General features: G+C 29.0%; 1 protein-coding gene and 1 long non-coding RNA gene across 2 annotated transcripts; one reads left to right on the top strand and one right to left on the bottom strand.

Annotated features, from left to right (window-relative positions):
• Window positions 1-6,557: 6,557 nt before the first annotated feature.
• On the top strand, window positions 6,558-7,301 carry LOC129321370 (uncharacterized). The gene is made up of 3 exons (XR_008595987.1): window positions 6,558-6,799; window positions 6,924-7,086; window positions 7,198-7,301. It is a non-coding gene; the product is annotated as an uncharacterized LOC129321370 (long non-coding RNA).
• Window positions 7,302-8,547: 1,246 nt separating this feature from the next.
• On the bottom strand, window positions 8,548-10,331 carry LOC129322419 (uncharacterized). Its single transcript, XM_054968746.1, has 4 exons — window positions 10,252-10,331; window positions 9,719-9,821; window positions 9,449-9,555; window positions 8,548-8,899 (listed from the first exon to the last, which is right to left on the bottom strand). Exons 1-4 carry the CDS (start codon window positions 10,329-10,331, stop codon window positions 8,863-8,865), a joined length of 327 nt encoding a protein of 108 aa, XP_054824721.1. The 3' UTR covers window positions 8,548-8,862.
• Window positions 10,332-17,152: the final 6,821 nt, after the last annotated feature.

Below are 17,152 nucleotides of genomic sequence, written 5' to 3'. Positions count from 1 at the left end.
CTCCGTTTTAAACATAAGAAAAAAATTCATATAGTTTAATAAAATTCAGTAAGTATAACAATTATACCTGAAATTTAAAAATCTAGACCAACTTATCATTTTAATTAATAAAAGAAGTTTGTTTCATGAAAATAGATGTTGATTTTATGAAGGACAATTTAAAAAAAATATGATAAATGTTTTTTGAAATTTGTAGCTTTGTTTATAAAAAACAAAAACATATGATAATAAAAAATGAAGAGAACATATAATAATGAACATTCAGAGCGCATAAATCCAATGTAGAAATCTATATCTATATAAGTTTTGTATGCCCGATGAACGCTTGATGAACAGTATATTTTTGAAAATGCCCCCAGCTTTTGCCTTTTTAATCTTCTGTCATTGCAGCATTGTCGGATGGTACTGTATATCTATTGTACCATCTGACTTTTTATTTTTTTTAATTTGGTAGCATGGGTTTACATTTTTTTAATTTTTTTTTTTTTGTGAATCTAACGTTTTCGTTTTTGAATTTTTTTTTTCAAATGGGTGCGGTACATACAAAACTCATACTTGAAAATAAAAAAATATTTTATCTATTTTTATCTTAATTAATAATACTTGTTTTATTTTTTAAAACTTATAAGAATATTTTTTAAGTATGGATAGTTATAAAATATAAGCCCTTCTTTTATTTTAATATTTTATTTTCATCTATCTAACCATTAGTTGACTATTAAGTTATGTATGTTGGGCTAAAATATCCTATTTAAATATAAATATTGTTCAAAAATCATTGAAATTACAAAAAAATAATTTTTATTATTTAAATGTATTTATTTTGTAAGTTTTTAAAAAATTAAATATATAAATTGGCTAAAAAATATTCAAAGACTCAGTGTATGAACTTAATAAAAAGAAAGATAAAATAAAATAATTTTTAATAATTTAAGGCAGTTAAATCAGTTTAAATAAATTCAAAAGCTAAAGGTGTTAAGAGTCATGTTCGACTATAAATTTTTTATTTGTTTGGATATTTTAAACTCAATTAAATTGAGGCTCTAAAGTTAATAGAGGAAATATAATATTTTAATAAACTTAATTTTTATAAAAATTAAAGAAGTGTGGTTTAAAAAAGTGGCTTGTAGGACCTACCATTAAAAATATGAGTGGGGTTTGTATTTATAAATTTTAAAATTTAAACAAGGTGTAAAAAATGATAAGATTTTTATATCTTGAGAGATGATGTAAGATTTTATACTAAAAATTAATTGTGAATGTAAGATTTTTAGTAAAATAATAGGTGTTAGATATATAAAGAATTTTTTATATACTCCCTTTATTAAAAAATATAAGGCATTTTTTGAGGGGTTGGATATTAAAAAATATAAAGCATTTTTAATTTTTTTAAGATATAATTATTGCCTTTTTTTAAAAAGTGTCTCTATTAAATAAATTATTTTATATTTATTTTAAGGTAAAACACTCTATTAAATAGGGGTAGATATGAAAAAGTGGGATATATTTGGAGACAAGTAATCACTTTATTAGGAAAGACATTCAATTAAAAATACTTTATATTTTAAAATAGAGAGAATATTTATATCTATATAAAAATAATTTTTTAATATCTTTATTTATTTTTATCCTAAAAAACGAAATTATTTTTGTGTATCCCATGGGGCATAAATTTATCATTTTTGAATTACTAAAATTCAACAATAAGAAGCGTTGACGAGGAAAGGGAGCTTTTTTTTTTTTGGTTGCCTAAGGTATCCACTGCCGGTAGCAGTGACTAATCCTTTCGCCGCGGGGTCTCCCACAAGGAGGCAAACGGCTGGCCATAGAGTGTTCTCCATTCGCATGAGTAAGAAATAGAACCCCCCACCATATGCTTAAGGGACGAAGCGAGATAGTCACTACGCCACACTCACATGGTTCGAGGAAAGGGAGCTTTGTGGGAGGAGAATGACCAAAATTTCACATCACTCTATCAAAGCCCAAGGTCCATTTTTTTAAAAAAAGAAAAGAAAAGAAAAGAAAAACTCAAGTTTCAATAAATTAATGTTTAAACTTTAAGCTCAAGTTCCAAATATTTTTTATAAAATAAATAATATATATAAAAATCATATATTTTAATTTAATTAAAAATAAATATTTTTTATTTAAATATATAAAATTAAGTATAAAATTTTTTTCACAATTAAAATAGGAGGAGTAATTTCATAGGTCCCCGCATGTTGACAACCGTTATTGAAGGACCATTGTCTATGCTCCTTCCATTCAAAATTATATAAGACATTTAACTAAATCACAACCCCATAAGTTAGTTAATGTCAATGATATTTAAAATTACACGTTGTTTTCATGTTTGTCTCGCAATTATAAAATCTTATTAATTACACCCCCTAGATCATTAAGATATTTTTTTCTAAAAATATTTAGTAATTACAAATTTAAAACGTTAAAATACGTGATATTTTTATTATAATAATTTAAAAACGAAATCTTATAATAATTAATAAAGATGGAATGTTTGTTTCTTGGGTGCAAATGTGAGAGAACAAGGGAGCAGTCTATAAGTGTATGGGGCACCTGTTCCTCTCTCAAATTGCATGTCACTAGAGTCAATAATTTAGATTAGATTTAAATAAATTTGAAAAACATATATGGTTGAATTGGGCAACATTGCAAATTTTCAATGTTTGGGCATATTTAGGCCAATGTCCAAACACCCAAATAGCATAATAACTTTTTTTTTGAAATATATAATATAGAATAAATATTAGTTAATCATTTAGTTCTTAGCATGTTTTATACTAAGAAATCATATATCTAAGTGTATTATTATAGATATTTCTTAAAAAAAAATTAATACTGTTATATTTTTATTATTTTAATCTATAAAATATCTTAAAAATATATTTAAAATGTATTTTAATATTGATTTTTAAATTTTTATATAGAGTATTCTAAATTTTTTTATTATTCCAAAATGCGTTATTTTATTTTTCTAATAATAAAATAATTAGTTTAAAAGTAAAAATTGAATTTGGTTTCTGAAAAATAAAAAAATTATCAATTCAAATATTCAGATTTGACTTGAATAAGTTTAAAAACAATTTTGAATATTTGAGTATTTTATGCTCAATCCAAGTAACCACAGCCGCTTGAATTACCAGCAGTTCGGTGCTACACATCGTGCATCTCACACACAATCCAATGTTATATCCTAGGACGTGGTTGGATATCATAAAAGGCATCCCTGTCTCATCTTATGCTAGCCCTTAGCTTATCCCCTTCCATAATTCTCCCCTTCCATAATTCTCATGACTAAAGGTGACAATTGTAAATGACTATTGAAAAGTTAGGCCCTAAACGTGTTAATTTTGTAAAGCTTAGTTTTGGTTAGTTGACCCTGGCCCTTAGAGCCTTAGTCAATATATATATATATATATATATATTATTTTTTAATTTAAAAATTAAAAAACATATTTAAAATCTTAAAGAAATTATTACACATAATATTAAATTTATAAAAATAAATTTAAGTCTAATAAAAAAATAACATCACAAGATCAATATTAATAACAGTTAGACTTTGCTACCATGAGGGTAGAGAGGGGGGGACCGACAGAGGCATAGGCCCCCTAACTTTTTAATTTTTTTAATAAAGTGCAGGAGTTATATATTTTTGACTCTTATAAGTTGGCACATTATAAAAGTTATAAAATACTAGATGAAATTTTTATTTTAATTTTATATGTAGTTTTTTACTTATGTATAAAGCAACTATTTTAGTAGCTTGAAGATATAATTGTCATAAGATAATATTATACATGCTCTTAAAGTATTGGTGTCATTTTATTTTTCTTCTTATTATATTTAATGAAAGAAATTATGAGAATTATTATTAACAAGTTTTGTTAAGCACTGCAACAAAAATTATAAGATATATTGAATGCTATGCGCTTGATATCTATTATAAAATTACTTATTCAAAAGTTAAGAGGTTCGGTGAAGATGTTCTTCAAGAAAAAAATTACTTTTTTTAAAATAATCAAGCTATTGAAATTTTTGATATGAATGGCTCTTACTCTGATATAATTTGATCTCGTTGACATGAAAATTTTATAATAATTGAGCAGTGTTAATGTGTTAATATATTTATTTACTATGATTATCAATTAAAAAAATTAAATAATAAATTCAATAAGCAAGTAATAGAGTTTATTACATTGAACAAAAATTTAGATTCCAATAATATATTTAAATTATTTAATACTCATAAAGATGATAAAATTTTTACCAATTTAATGATAATTTATATTGAGAAAGAAATTAGTAAAATATTTATCATAAATATAATAACTAATGATTTTTATCCTATGAAAAATTGATGAGCAAAACTTAATAAATATATATATATATATATATATATTGCTATATATGTGTAAAATTGAAAAATATATATATTAAAATATTTATATTATGCCAGTGATATATATATATATATATATATACATATAACTTTTTTTAATCATCATATATGCTTTGTCATCTTGGTCCCCTTAATAAAAATTTCTAGCTCTGCTCTTGCTACCATCATCAACGAAATCTTGACGATTTTTATTATCATCAACGTCAATACAATTTCATCATTTTCTTTGTGAAACTTCAACAATGACAAAGATATTAAGCTTTTTATATATTTCTTTTTTATCACCATGAAATGAGACTAGGGTTTTAAAAAATTATAAAAGGCCTAGCTCTTTTACTTTAAGGTTTAAAATGATCAGCATTTTTAAGCCCAAATTATCATTTTACATTTTAAAGTAATGACTCGGTCCTAAATTTTTTTAAGCTTAAGCCGGACCAACTCTAATTGATGGCTCCATCTAGGACCACTCTGATGATACATGAGGACCAAAGAGATCACCAAGCCGTGCAAGTGAAGAGGCAAAAATGAGACTACATATCCAGAACTCTATCTACTTGCTTCGGTTCAATTATTATTATTATTTTTTGAATATAAAGTGATAGAAAAATTATGCAAAGTGACCAAGATCACGTCATGCCTAGCACAAAAAAAAGTGTTTACAATTGAGGGGAAAACTGTCAAACATCGTGGCATCAAATTTGGTTCAATTATTTTGCAAAGCAAACTTCGCTTTACTTATCCCTCACGAGAGATGCCATGCCAAAGCAATAAGGGGGAATTCCTAGGCAGGATATATATACATATATATAGCCATAACTGGAAAATGGTTTGTGACTCACAACCACCAAAATAAAACTTAAATGCTGTGAAAGCAACGTTTGATATGGAATATGGTGGAAAATACGAGAAGGCAACTACTGTATTTACTAAGAGACTAGCTATGAGCTAACAAGCATTATGTGTGGTCCCTCAATGGCTGGTCTGCACAAATCTACTTTGCGCTCAGCAAGTTCCGTTTCTGTATGTACTCCAACGAAGAATATTACTCCGTCCAAAGTCTATAATCTCACCATTTAATATCCATATAATATTTTTGCATTTTTGTTTTATTGTCTTTACTCACTTCATCCTAAGGCTGTACAAAAGTCTCGTGGTCTCATTCGGTTCGATCCGACCCATGAAAATCCAATCCTATCTAGTCCTATAAAATGCTGGTCCTATAGGACCAAAAATGCCAAAAAGACAGGACTGATTTTTTGGATAAGACCAGACTAGAGATCAAGTATCTGGACTAAGTGGTCCGGTTTGATCCTATATAATTATTTTAATATAATTAAAATTAATTTATAAATTATTAATTAATAAGCCTTAAAAAAAAAGTCTTAATCTTGCCTTGCACTTTGCACTCTGATACTCAACAGCACTTAGCGTCTCAGCCACTCACTCAACTTTGCTCTCATTCTCAATTTCTTCAGTGCATCAAAGCCCTAACCCCTGCCTTGCATTTTGCACTCTGATCTTGATCTGTTCGAACTTTGAAGTAACATGTCTGTGGGCTGATTTTTATTACTTCGGTTCTTACTGATTTTTTTCCTTTGGTCTATTTTTGGTCTTTCCTCTGATTTTTTATTGAAGTTATGTATTTAAATCATTTGGAGTTTGGACTGTAACTAAAATATTATTTTCTTGGTATTAGAAATTATTATGGATTTATTATGATTATAAGTATTTTTATTATCTTAATTGAATTTGTTAAGTTGAAATAGATTATGGGTCATCATAGAGAAAAAAAAAGAAAAAAAAGGCCAAGTGAGTATTGGACTAATAGGATCAGTCTTCCAGTCCTATGGATCAAGTCCAGTATTGTTAATCTCTGGGTTTTCACAGGACCAGACCGGACTACGGGTTACCTAATCCAGTCCTTTTTATGAAAAGGATCAGACTTCGGGTTAAGCTAAAGTCCAGTCCTGTCCAGTCTTTTGTGCAGCCCTACTTCATCTTCTCTTCTTCCCATCTTCAACTCCTCTGAAACTCAGAATCTCTCCACGCGCTTTCGCTCTCCAACTCCTTCTCCTCTCTATATATCTCACTCGTCACTTCCTTCATTTCTCCACAACCAAGCTTCCATCAAACACTAGCTTCTCCTTTCTCTCCATCTTCTCCTTCTCAGCCTCCATTATTTTTGCCTTTCAATTTATTAACTGAAGATGGCGAAGCAACGAGCTCGCAGAGATCCTCATGATCTCCAGGAGTTAGGAGTTTCGTTCATGGCGCTAGGGTTCCAAATTTATCTAGCTTCTGTCTATCTTCCCAAGCAAATTTCTCTCATAATCTCGGATCTTATAGGAGTGCCACGGGATCTATCTTCTGGAACAAGTTTGGACCTTTTCTCATATATTCTTGTCTCCCCCACCAACTTTACTTCTCTCTTGCCTTTTCACAGAAGCACTGATCTGTCTAAACTTAATGGGTTTTTTTTCTTTTTTTTTTTTTGGTGAAGCTAATAATGATGCCTGTGAGAAGCTAGCAGTGGTGGGTTTCGGTACGAAGCCTAATCCCTATGCAAGTGCTGGAATAATGGCCGAGCACGAGCTGGTCATATGCTTGCAAAGGTTCTATGGTCCTAATTTTCTTGATACAAAGGTTCTATGGTCCTAATGAAGGTAACTGATTTAATTACACCAGACATGCATGCTTTAGTTTTCTTTCTAAGAGATTGCAAGTTATGCTGCTCAATGAATCGCTATGCTGACATGTTTCTTTTAATAACGAAGGCCAGGGAAGGTTTAGATAGCGTACGTGGACATCAAAACGCTGCAATTAAGTTGGCTACGACGTTATCAAACTGGGCTGGTGGATGATCAAGAAGCTGCAACAGTTGGTGCGACCACCTTACTTTTTTTTTTTTTTGAAATAAGGATCAGTTTCATTAAAATAAAATGAAATAAATAAAAAACGGAAAAACCATACAAGGTTAATTTGGACTTTGAGTACTGTTAGCTTTTACGCAAGAACATAAGGCAATAATGTTGAAAAATCAACAGTAAGATATATGGACGATCATTGTTAACGCAGGTGAGTTGATGATAACATTAAGTACCAAAACTAGAACTAGAGATGGTTGAACGAAAGACTGGACAGAAACACAAAAGCAATCCGCACTACTGAACTCCTCCTTGCAATATATAGTACAACATCATGAAGAAACCCAGCACCTTTAATTAGATGAGAATCTAATGTCTCAATGAAGCTGAGTATTGTAGGCTATAGTGCTTATCCTTTAAAAGGTGGCTTCCTGCACAAATATCTCCCTCGTAGGCTTTTGATATTCACTGGCAAACAAAATTGCCCAATGGCATTAGAAAGGATTCTACATTAACCTTGAAGTTGGACTTCAAGTGCTTAAGGCTCAGTATTGAGTTCCATCACTATTTTTTCTTTCTTTTGTTCTTCTGTTTGGAGAAAGACATTCTGCTGTCTTCAAAAATTGTAATCAAGAGTATATTTGTGTGGAATAAATATTGTATGATTATGATTTGTTGAAATAACTTTGACAATTGTGAGGCAATATTATATTATTTGCATGATGCAATATTGTGTTTTAGCTGCTTTCTCAAACTCCCATATTATTTAACTTTATGGTCTAAAAGACTCCACATTTGTTGATTTTTTGTCTTTTGGGCCAAAAATTTTGTTTGACTATAATACTTAATGAACTGAAGATGATGATCTAACAATATGTTCTTTGCATGAAATGGCAGCCTTCTGTGATTTATTTTGTTCTAACATATATAGTATAACCGATCTGAGTTTACCCGACACGCCCTTTTAATTCAACAATTTTTTAGCCGGTCCAAAAACACTTTGATTTTTAGTTTTTTAACAGTACATTGAGTTTAAATTTGAAAATTTTAGTGATCTTTTGAGTACAAACATTGACGGAAAGAATCTTAAAAGCATGTATTTTTTTTTTAAATTTTCTTCACAGGTTATTAAAATGAAATAAACGTTTGTAAATAGATATGAGCTCCACTTCCTCTTTAATAATGACTTTATTGGCTTGGTTCATGACTTAGGTAAAAATTAAGCGTTTAAAAATGAAAAAAAAATAGAAATTTGTTAGCTTCATTTTAAAAGTACCACCTTAATGATTCCTAGTTTCCTACTATTGATGTTACACTGAACAGCACAGACTACCGTGGAAGTTGCCGGGTCATGGATATCAAAGTGGCAACAGCCAGACAACTCCAAGACTGAGAAGCAAAACCAGAAAACATGGACTTAGCTGTAGAAGCCAAGTAATATGTCACTGAACATCCCAGAGAAGCCATGGAAATACTTGTGCTGTATCCTTCCACTTTTACATCTTCGATTATTATTTCTCCCATGAACCCCCTTCTTCTTCCAACTCTACCTTCACTTCCATTATTCACTTTCTTCTAAATTTCCTTCAAATACAATTTTGGTTCTTGATGCCTGCATGGCCATTATTAAGAGACACATGTCAGCGGCGATTCATTGAGCAGCAGAACTTGCAATCTCTCAGCAAGAAAACTAGAGCATGTCCTAGCAACTGTACCTTCATTAGGATCATAGAACCAAGGGCAAAGTCAGGATTTAAGAATAAAGGGGTCAAGATTGAAAATATATATACTATAAGGTTTTTCATAAATTTTGAGATGGCAGAAAGCATGCAGCACTTATATAATACAAAGAAAATTTTAAAAAATTAGGGCCTTGCTGATCCCCCTCCCTCCACCACTACATAGAACCATCGTATTAAGAAAATTAGGATCATAGAACCATTGCAAGCTTCGTACTGAAAGCCACCACTGCTAGCTTCTCACACGCAACATTAGCTTCACCAAAAAAAAAAAATAATAATAATAATAATTCAAAACCCGTTAACTAAAAGCTCACAGATCAGTGCTTCTGCGAAAAAGCAAGAGAGAAGTAAACTTGGTAGGAGACACGACAATGAGAAAAGGTCCAAACTTGTTCCAGAAGATAGATCCAATGGCGTACCTATGATGAGATCCGAGATCTCGAGAGAAATTTGTTTGGAAAGATAGATAGAATTTTGATAAATTTGGAACCCTTGCGGCATGAGCGAACCCATCTTCATCAGCACACTGAAAAGGAAGAGCATCATGTGGCTGGACAGAGAAAGAAGATCTGAAAAAATACCAAAGAAAGAAGAAAAGGAACAGAATCACGTAAAGCTAAAGGGTAGCTCAGAAGGAGAAGGAGAGAAAGGAGGAAGCTGGGGTATGAAGAAACGAAGAAGGCGATTACAGATTTATAGGGGTAGAGAATAATATCAGGTGGATCAGGTCTACCGTATTTGAGCCTGTAACTCCAATCAAAATCCCCGCACATCATGTGGGAACCTCCCCTCCTTCAACAATCAAGCGCATCTAAACGTTTTAATTATAGTAGTGCTTATTTTCTTGCCGTTGCCAATTATTTCATGAAATTTTTTTGGTCATGATTAACTTGATTTGTTATGCTATAAAAGCTTTGTTGAGTTGCAGAGGAAGGAAGAAGGAAGGTGATGAAGATGATGAGCTTATTGCGTATGAAGGGATATTTGTAGTGGGAGAGAGAAAGGCTTGGAGAACCGTGTTCGATCAATATTTCCGATTCTAAAACACAAACAAAACTCAATAGATTATGAACGAGCAAATTAGGGAAGGCTAGGGGAAATTTCCTGGGCATAATTGTAGTCCACAAGCATGTTCCGATTGAAGATGATATTTTATTATACCTTATATCAATGCCTTTCCTCAAACGGTTCTTGTACTCTCTCTATTCATATATAGACACACACAAAAGCAGCTACTTCCACCTCAGGAAATCCTTCTTTAATCTCCCTCGCATCCATTTTCAGAAGAAACTTAGACGTCATGAAGACGAGTAGAGATAAATATATATATATATATATATATATAGAGTATAGACTTAGCTTTGGTCCCTATTGCGTGGAAGTACAATACTTTAATATATGACAGGGACAGTCACACGCGCAAAATCAGGAATGGATTATGGATGGATAGAAATGAGATTTTAACAAGGATGTTTATAAATTTATTGTATAAATTTATTTTAAATAGTGCAGATTGAATATTATTATTTTTTACTTTTATAAATTTTTGTTTTGATAATACAAATATACAATACTAAGAATAAAGATAATCTCCTAGAACTATAATTTTTTTTTTAAAAAATCACAAGTAAAAAATTTTAAGCCTAAACTGGTCAAAGTAGATATGTATAGATGGTTTATAAAAATTATAAAATATTTTAATATTAAAATTAAACCATCTATGATAAATTTTGATTGTATTGATTAGTGATTAGCAAATTTATTCAAATTTTTTATAATTTTTTTATTTTAATAAATATAAAATAAAAAATTAAAATTTTAAATTATGATTGCTTAGGTTAATCTAGACGGTTCATATGTGCATAAGCGGGAGGGGTCAACGGAGGGGAAGTCATGGAAGAGCAAAGCTGAGAATATGGGTCAGGTTATGTGAGTTGGCTCTAATAATTGATTATAAAGGTCGGGTTGGGTTGAAAAAAATTGATCTAAATAAAAATAAATTTTTTCAGGTCCACACCATATAATCTATGAATCATATGAGTTAAGCTTAATAGGTTAAGATTGGCCCATTTAACTCATATTATTTTTAAAAAGATTAAAAAAAGAAAAAAATTTTGTGAATATAAACCATATTAGGCATGATTTATTTAGCTATATCAATTTATATATTTTATACAAATATTATAAATTAATATTTTAGTACATTTTGAATGAATCATGAAGAAATATTAAATTAAAACTTATTATTTAAGCATATTTTTTGATTGAATCCAATCCAATCTATATTTTTTTCAATTCAAATGAGCTAATCTATATAGGCCAAGTTGGCTCATATTCAAGAGAAAGAGAATGAGGATTATGTTAAGATGAGTTGATGCAAAGTGATTGGACAGTGAATGGATTAGCTGATACTCCCAAGGCACCTAAGAATTTCTCCAATCGTACAAGCTGAAGCAGATTAATGTGCATTAATACCTGATTACTGCACTGAAGAGTCTCATACATACTCCCAGGTAGTCGCTCTTTCTTCACTTCCATGTACACGGAGAGAAATTTTTGTATGGCCTAGTGTATCATATCATCCATGTATCATTTAATAAAAATGGTCAACGGTTAATTATCCTAGTAATAATACCACCTCTTTCTTTTAGAAGAGGTCTTTAGTTCGAACCCAATGTTGATATCATTCAAATAGCTATAAATTTAAATTGATTCAATTATTAATATTGTAAGAAAGAAAAAGGGTTAATGTGCAAAATAAACCCTTGAAGTATGGCACAAAAAGTATTTTGGACCCTGAATTTTTAAAATGTATAAAATAAACTCTAAATTTTTAAATTTATAGTAGATTAAACCTTACTGTTAACTCACCATTAACGCCATTACTATTCACTCAATGGGGCCTATTCAAAATGCTGTTGTGATAGTCCATTGTTGATATGTTATTTTTAATTAGTACCATAGACCCTAAGTTATTGCGTGAGTAGCATCCTAAATCTTAAATTTTAAAATTTAGACCTAATTACCCCCACCTTTTGTGTAAAATACTGACTATTATATAGACCAAATTAGCTTTAGCGTGGTCCACCGTAGTGAATGTATTGTTGACCACAACGAATAACTTATAATTTTATGAAATGACATTTTTTACTCTCTTTTTGCAATATTTTTCAAACGATTGCTATCTCATACTTTCATATACTCTATACCTTTAATTTAATCTTATTTTAAATAATGTTTATTTATTTAATGGTGAAAACTTGGGATTCCATTTGAAAAAAAGTTTAAGATTTTAATTAACCGATTAATTTGGGTTTGAAAAACATTGCAAAAAAAATGTTATTTTATAAAATTATGGATTGTTTGTAAAGGTGGGAATTAGGGCCAGCTCAACCCTTAAAGGTTCAAGCCTGAAAATCTCATTACCCAAAATTTGACCTAATTTTGAGGCTTGACCCTTATTTATAGGGCGCAGGATAGGGCTCTTAAGCCATCTTTCCTAAAAAACTTCAACATTTTAATTTAAACAAAATATTCTAAATTTTAACATAAAACAAATCAAAGTCTCACATTAAATTCAACATAGATTAAAAATTTTAAATTTAAGATGAAGATTAAAATTTTCATCAATATAAATCTAAATCCTCCTAATCATCATTTAAAAATAAAATATTAAATTTCTCAGATGTAAGTTCAATTATTGAAGATGGAGGTGGAGATTTAATGTTAGTTATCTCTATAGCTTCTTCTTTATCACATATAATAAATATTAATCAAATTGTGTCATTTATTAATCAAATATATGTATGTATATGTATACATATAAGATAATTGGGCTTATTAGGGTTTGAAGGGTCATTGGGCCCAAGCTTCTTTTCACAGGGCTTATTAAGATCAGGCCTTCAAGCTCGGTTACTTTAAAAAAATTAATTTTTAAAACTTGAACCTTTATTTAAATTGAGCTTTCAAGCTCGGTTCTTATTATTTATCACAACTAACGATGCATTCACCATGGCAGACCACACCAAGGATAATTTAGTCTACATAATAGTTAGTGTTTTACACATAAACGATGGGGTGATTTTCTCTGAATTTAAAAGTTCATGATCCAGGATACTACTCGTCCTATCATGTGATAGTTTAAGGTCTATGGTGCTAATTAAAAAATAATGTATCAGCATTTTGACTAGATCCCTCTGAGTGAATAGTAATGGCGTTGATGGTGAGTTAACGATAGGGTTTAATTTGTTATGAATTTAAAAGTTTAGAATTCATTGCGCATATTTTACGAATTTAGGGTCTAAGGTGCTTTTCGCGCCATACTTCAAAGTCCATTTTGCACATTAACTCAAAGAAAAAGGTAATAAATTAAAGATGCATTCTATTTAAAAAATAAAATCTAAAAATAATCAAGCACAAAATATATTTTTTTATAAATTATATAATTATACTAAAAATAAAAACTAATTTTTTTACATATTAATATTATAGACAAATAATAATAATAATAATAATAATAATAATAATAAATAGTTTCAATATATCCTATTCAAATTTTATATCAATATTTTTTTGATCAAAAGGTAATTTCAACTTTAAATTATAAGTTTATGAGTATCTTGGACCTTAAACTTATTTTTAGTGTAATGTTTCCTTTTAATTTTTTAAAAAAATACAAGCAATATTGTCACTATTTTTAAGAAAAATTAATTTTGGTTGTTAGTTGATCAGAAAATTATAAAAAATGATATAAAAGATTATAGAAAATAAAAAAAATACATAAATGGACTGATTATTGAATTTTTGGACCTATATGGGCCATTGAAATCAAAATAAAAACAAAAACAAATAAAATCGTGATTGATAATGTCCTAAAAATTTATGGACCCACTGGCGCAAACAACTCGAGCTTCATCCCAAACTAGTACCTGGCCAATGTACTAGTTTGGGTGTTAGGGCGGATTCGGCCCAACCTGAAAATATTTTCTGAACAATGTGAAAATAATTTTATTATTCACCAAAAAATATATTTATCGTTATTTAAAATGAATTTCTTATAAAACTAATTTTAGGATTAAAATTATTATTTTTTAATTTTTATTTATAAAAATTATTGATTATTTTTACCTAATATAAACGTATAAAGTTGAAAAAATCAACTTAAATTTTTTAAGAAAATTTAAAAATTTAAATCACCAGAAAATATAATAATAATAATAATAATAAATATTAATGAAATATATTCTTTTCCTATATTTTTCTTTAAAATTTTTCACCTCACTATTTTTCTCGTCCTTAATGGAGGGTTAATAAAGAGCGCCTCTTATCTCTATCACCCTAAAAAAAAAAAAAAAAAGGGCCTCTTGCCTCTTGCTCTAATGTACACACGCTCTCACTTATAAAGTGACTAACACTTTAAATGCATGCTTGGAAAATGACTAAACTGAAACTTGAATACTATGAGAGCAACATTTGATGAAATATGGTGGGAATGAGAAATACGTATATGGGCTAACAAGCCTGAAACAAAATGTATAGTTTTGGCATTATGTTTGTAGTGTGGTCCCACAATGGTTGGTCTATGCATAATAATATACTTTTCCCATGTCAGGAAGTTCTCCTTTTGTATGCACTTTACTTTGAGTTCCTCAGCTTTGACCATGTTTTCAGAAAGATAAATAATTATGCTAATTAATTTGGCTTACCAAGCCTCAACTCATAATATGGAAGTTCAAATTGTTATATCCCTCAGATTGATTGTAACAACTTTTTATATGCTGACATGATTTAGGCTATTTTTTTTACACGGATTTTATTGTGACCTTGTATTTAAAAAAAAAAAAAACTGACGCAAGGTCTATCAACTCACCATTTAATGTTTATATAAATTATAAACTTAATATAATAAAATGAGAACTAAAACAAAAATGCCTAGCTTCACTCATGGTTTACACGTCAAGGGATTATTCTCTTAAGATATAGTTAATTAAAGTTTAAATTCTTGTTGGAATATGTGTCCTAACAAAAGCATCTCTGATTTAAAAAAAAAAAAACAAGTGTGTATAATAAAATTCAAGCGAGTTTTATAAATTTTAGCAAAATAAAGTTAATAAAGAAGTGTTTAAAACTTTAAATTTATTTTTGGTGCAATCCAACAAGTGTGCACAATAAAATTTAAGAGAGTTTTATAGATTTTACTAAAAAAAATTAATAAAAAAGTTTCTAGGATTTTAAACTTTTTTTGGTGCAATCTCTTTCAATTTTTAAAAATAGTGCAATGTCACTCAATGATGGAGTCTTTGATATCACCCTATCATTAACAAAAGTTAATTTTAACTGTTAATTGACAAAAAAAAAGAGAGAAAACATGACATAAAAATTACAGAAAATAACTCAAAAATCACAAAAATGACTAGCTATCAAATTCTGTTCCCACCAACCCATAGGCAATATAACCTGTGGCGTGCTATATATGCTAAATGCTAAACATGGTTACTAAAAAATATTAATCCAATTATAAAAAATTTGACCCATAATCTATAAAGTCTCAGATCAAATTTTACTGCCGATTGATTTGAGGACTTTGTTAAACGTAGATGATTTATAAGTACTTTTATAAATTCTCTTTGAGACCAAATACATGCTTTGGTCTTGGTGAGTTTTAGGAACTCAAATTACATAAACTTTTTATTAAGTTCAATAATTTATGAGGTTGAAAATGAAAGCCGTGAATGGTGATCCTGTAATGGAATAAGTTTTTCCTTTTGAGGATGGTGCGTGTTACATGCATGCACGTTCCTAATTTGTGGGATAGAGATAGAGTATGTTGTTGGTATGACTTACTTGGGTTTTAAGGGGAAAGAAATAGTAAAGGTTAGTTTGGATCATTTCAATAATTTTGAGGGTAATAAGAAAGTGAAGAGGACGAACTGAAAAGAGTGAAAAATAACTAAGACAGTTCATTATTAATTTTATTTGATTAAAATATTCAACACTCCCCTAAATTTTGGGGTAGTTGCACGGAATTTTCTTAGTTTTAAAAGTTTAAAATTATCTTGCTAACCTTTTTTTTTTTTTTAACTACCAACTCCCCTACTATTATTTTTCACCAAATAACACACACTTTAATAAATTAGTAACTATCTTCAAAGTAACACAATCTTTTTATACTTACCTTATTTAATAGAGTATTTAATTTAAAAATATATATAAAGTGATTCATTTATTAAGGGCTTTTTTAAAAAATACATTAATTACAACTTAAAATATATTAAAAAAACATTAAATGTTTTAACATTAAACCTTTCAAAAAACGTAGAGTGAGAAAAATGGATTGAGCTAATAGGCTAGCTTATTTAACTCATATAATTTGGCGAGCATGGCAAGAAAATCTAGCCCATTTTTTTTAAAATAACCTAGCTCATAAAATTAGCAGGCTAAATGGGCTAGCCTACAAGCTAGCCCTTGTTTATATTTTTTATTTTAAAATTTTAACTCTTTGCTTTCAATATTTACTTTTTAAATTTTTTTATAATTTATTAGTTTTCTTATAAATATTTTGGATATATATTATTTGTTAATATGATAAGATCTATTAAAAGAAATCATAATATGATTTTGTTTATAAAAATAAATCAAGGTTAATGTTCAAATTAGGGCTATGTAAAAGTCTAATTTGCTCTATCCAACCTGATGAATAAGTTAGGTCCGGTCCCATCTAGTAAAAAAAATAGTTCAAAGGACTAATTAAAGAGACCAAAAAGGCCAGACTAACTTCCCAAGTTAGACTGGATATGAGACCAAGTTCTCTAACTACTTGTTTGGTCCAGTGTTGTGAAATTATTTTAATATAATTTTAATTATTTTTAATATATTTGAATAGTATGAAATTTGAATGCAACATTTCCTTCATCCATATTTCACCCTTCTATTTAACATAGTTTTAATTTAGTTTGTTACTAAATTATTGTTGTAATGTATATTAGACATGTTGGCAAAGTTTGTTGAGTGTTGTTGTTGCTGTCGTTGAAGTTATGAATTTGAATCACTTGGATTGTAATTAAAATATTTTTTTGTTGTTGTTGTTAAAGATTGTTATGGATTTTTTTATTATTATAAATCTT

The sequence above is a fragment of the Prosopis cineraria genome, unplaced genomic scaffold, assembly GCF_029017545.1.
Source record: "Prosopis cineraria cultivar Desert tree isolate PC_DT_omini unplaced genomic scaffold, ASM2901754v1 PC10, whole genome shotgun sequence".
Taxonomy (NCBI): domain Eukaryota; kingdom Viridiplantae; phylum Streptophyta; class Magnoliopsida; order Fabales; family Fabaceae; genus Prosopis; species Prosopis cineraria.
This window is presented reverse-complemented; position numbering and strand designations above follow the sequence as displayed.

Excerpts from the sequence above, each read along its gene's own strand:
- LOC129322419 (XM_054968746.1), bottom strand. The coding sequence starts at position 10,331 with ATGACGTCTAAGTTTCTTCTGAAAATGGATGCGAGGGAGATTAAAGAA. Across the intron at positions 9,822-10,251 it reads GTGGAAGTAGCTGCTTTTGT|GAGGGGAGGTTCCCACATGA; the intron begins GTGTGTCTATAT and ends TGATTGTTGAAG. Across the intron at positions 8,900-9,448 it reads GATCTCGGATCTCATCATAG|GCATCAAGAACCAAAATTGT; the intron begins GTACGCCATTGG and ends ATGGCCATGCAG.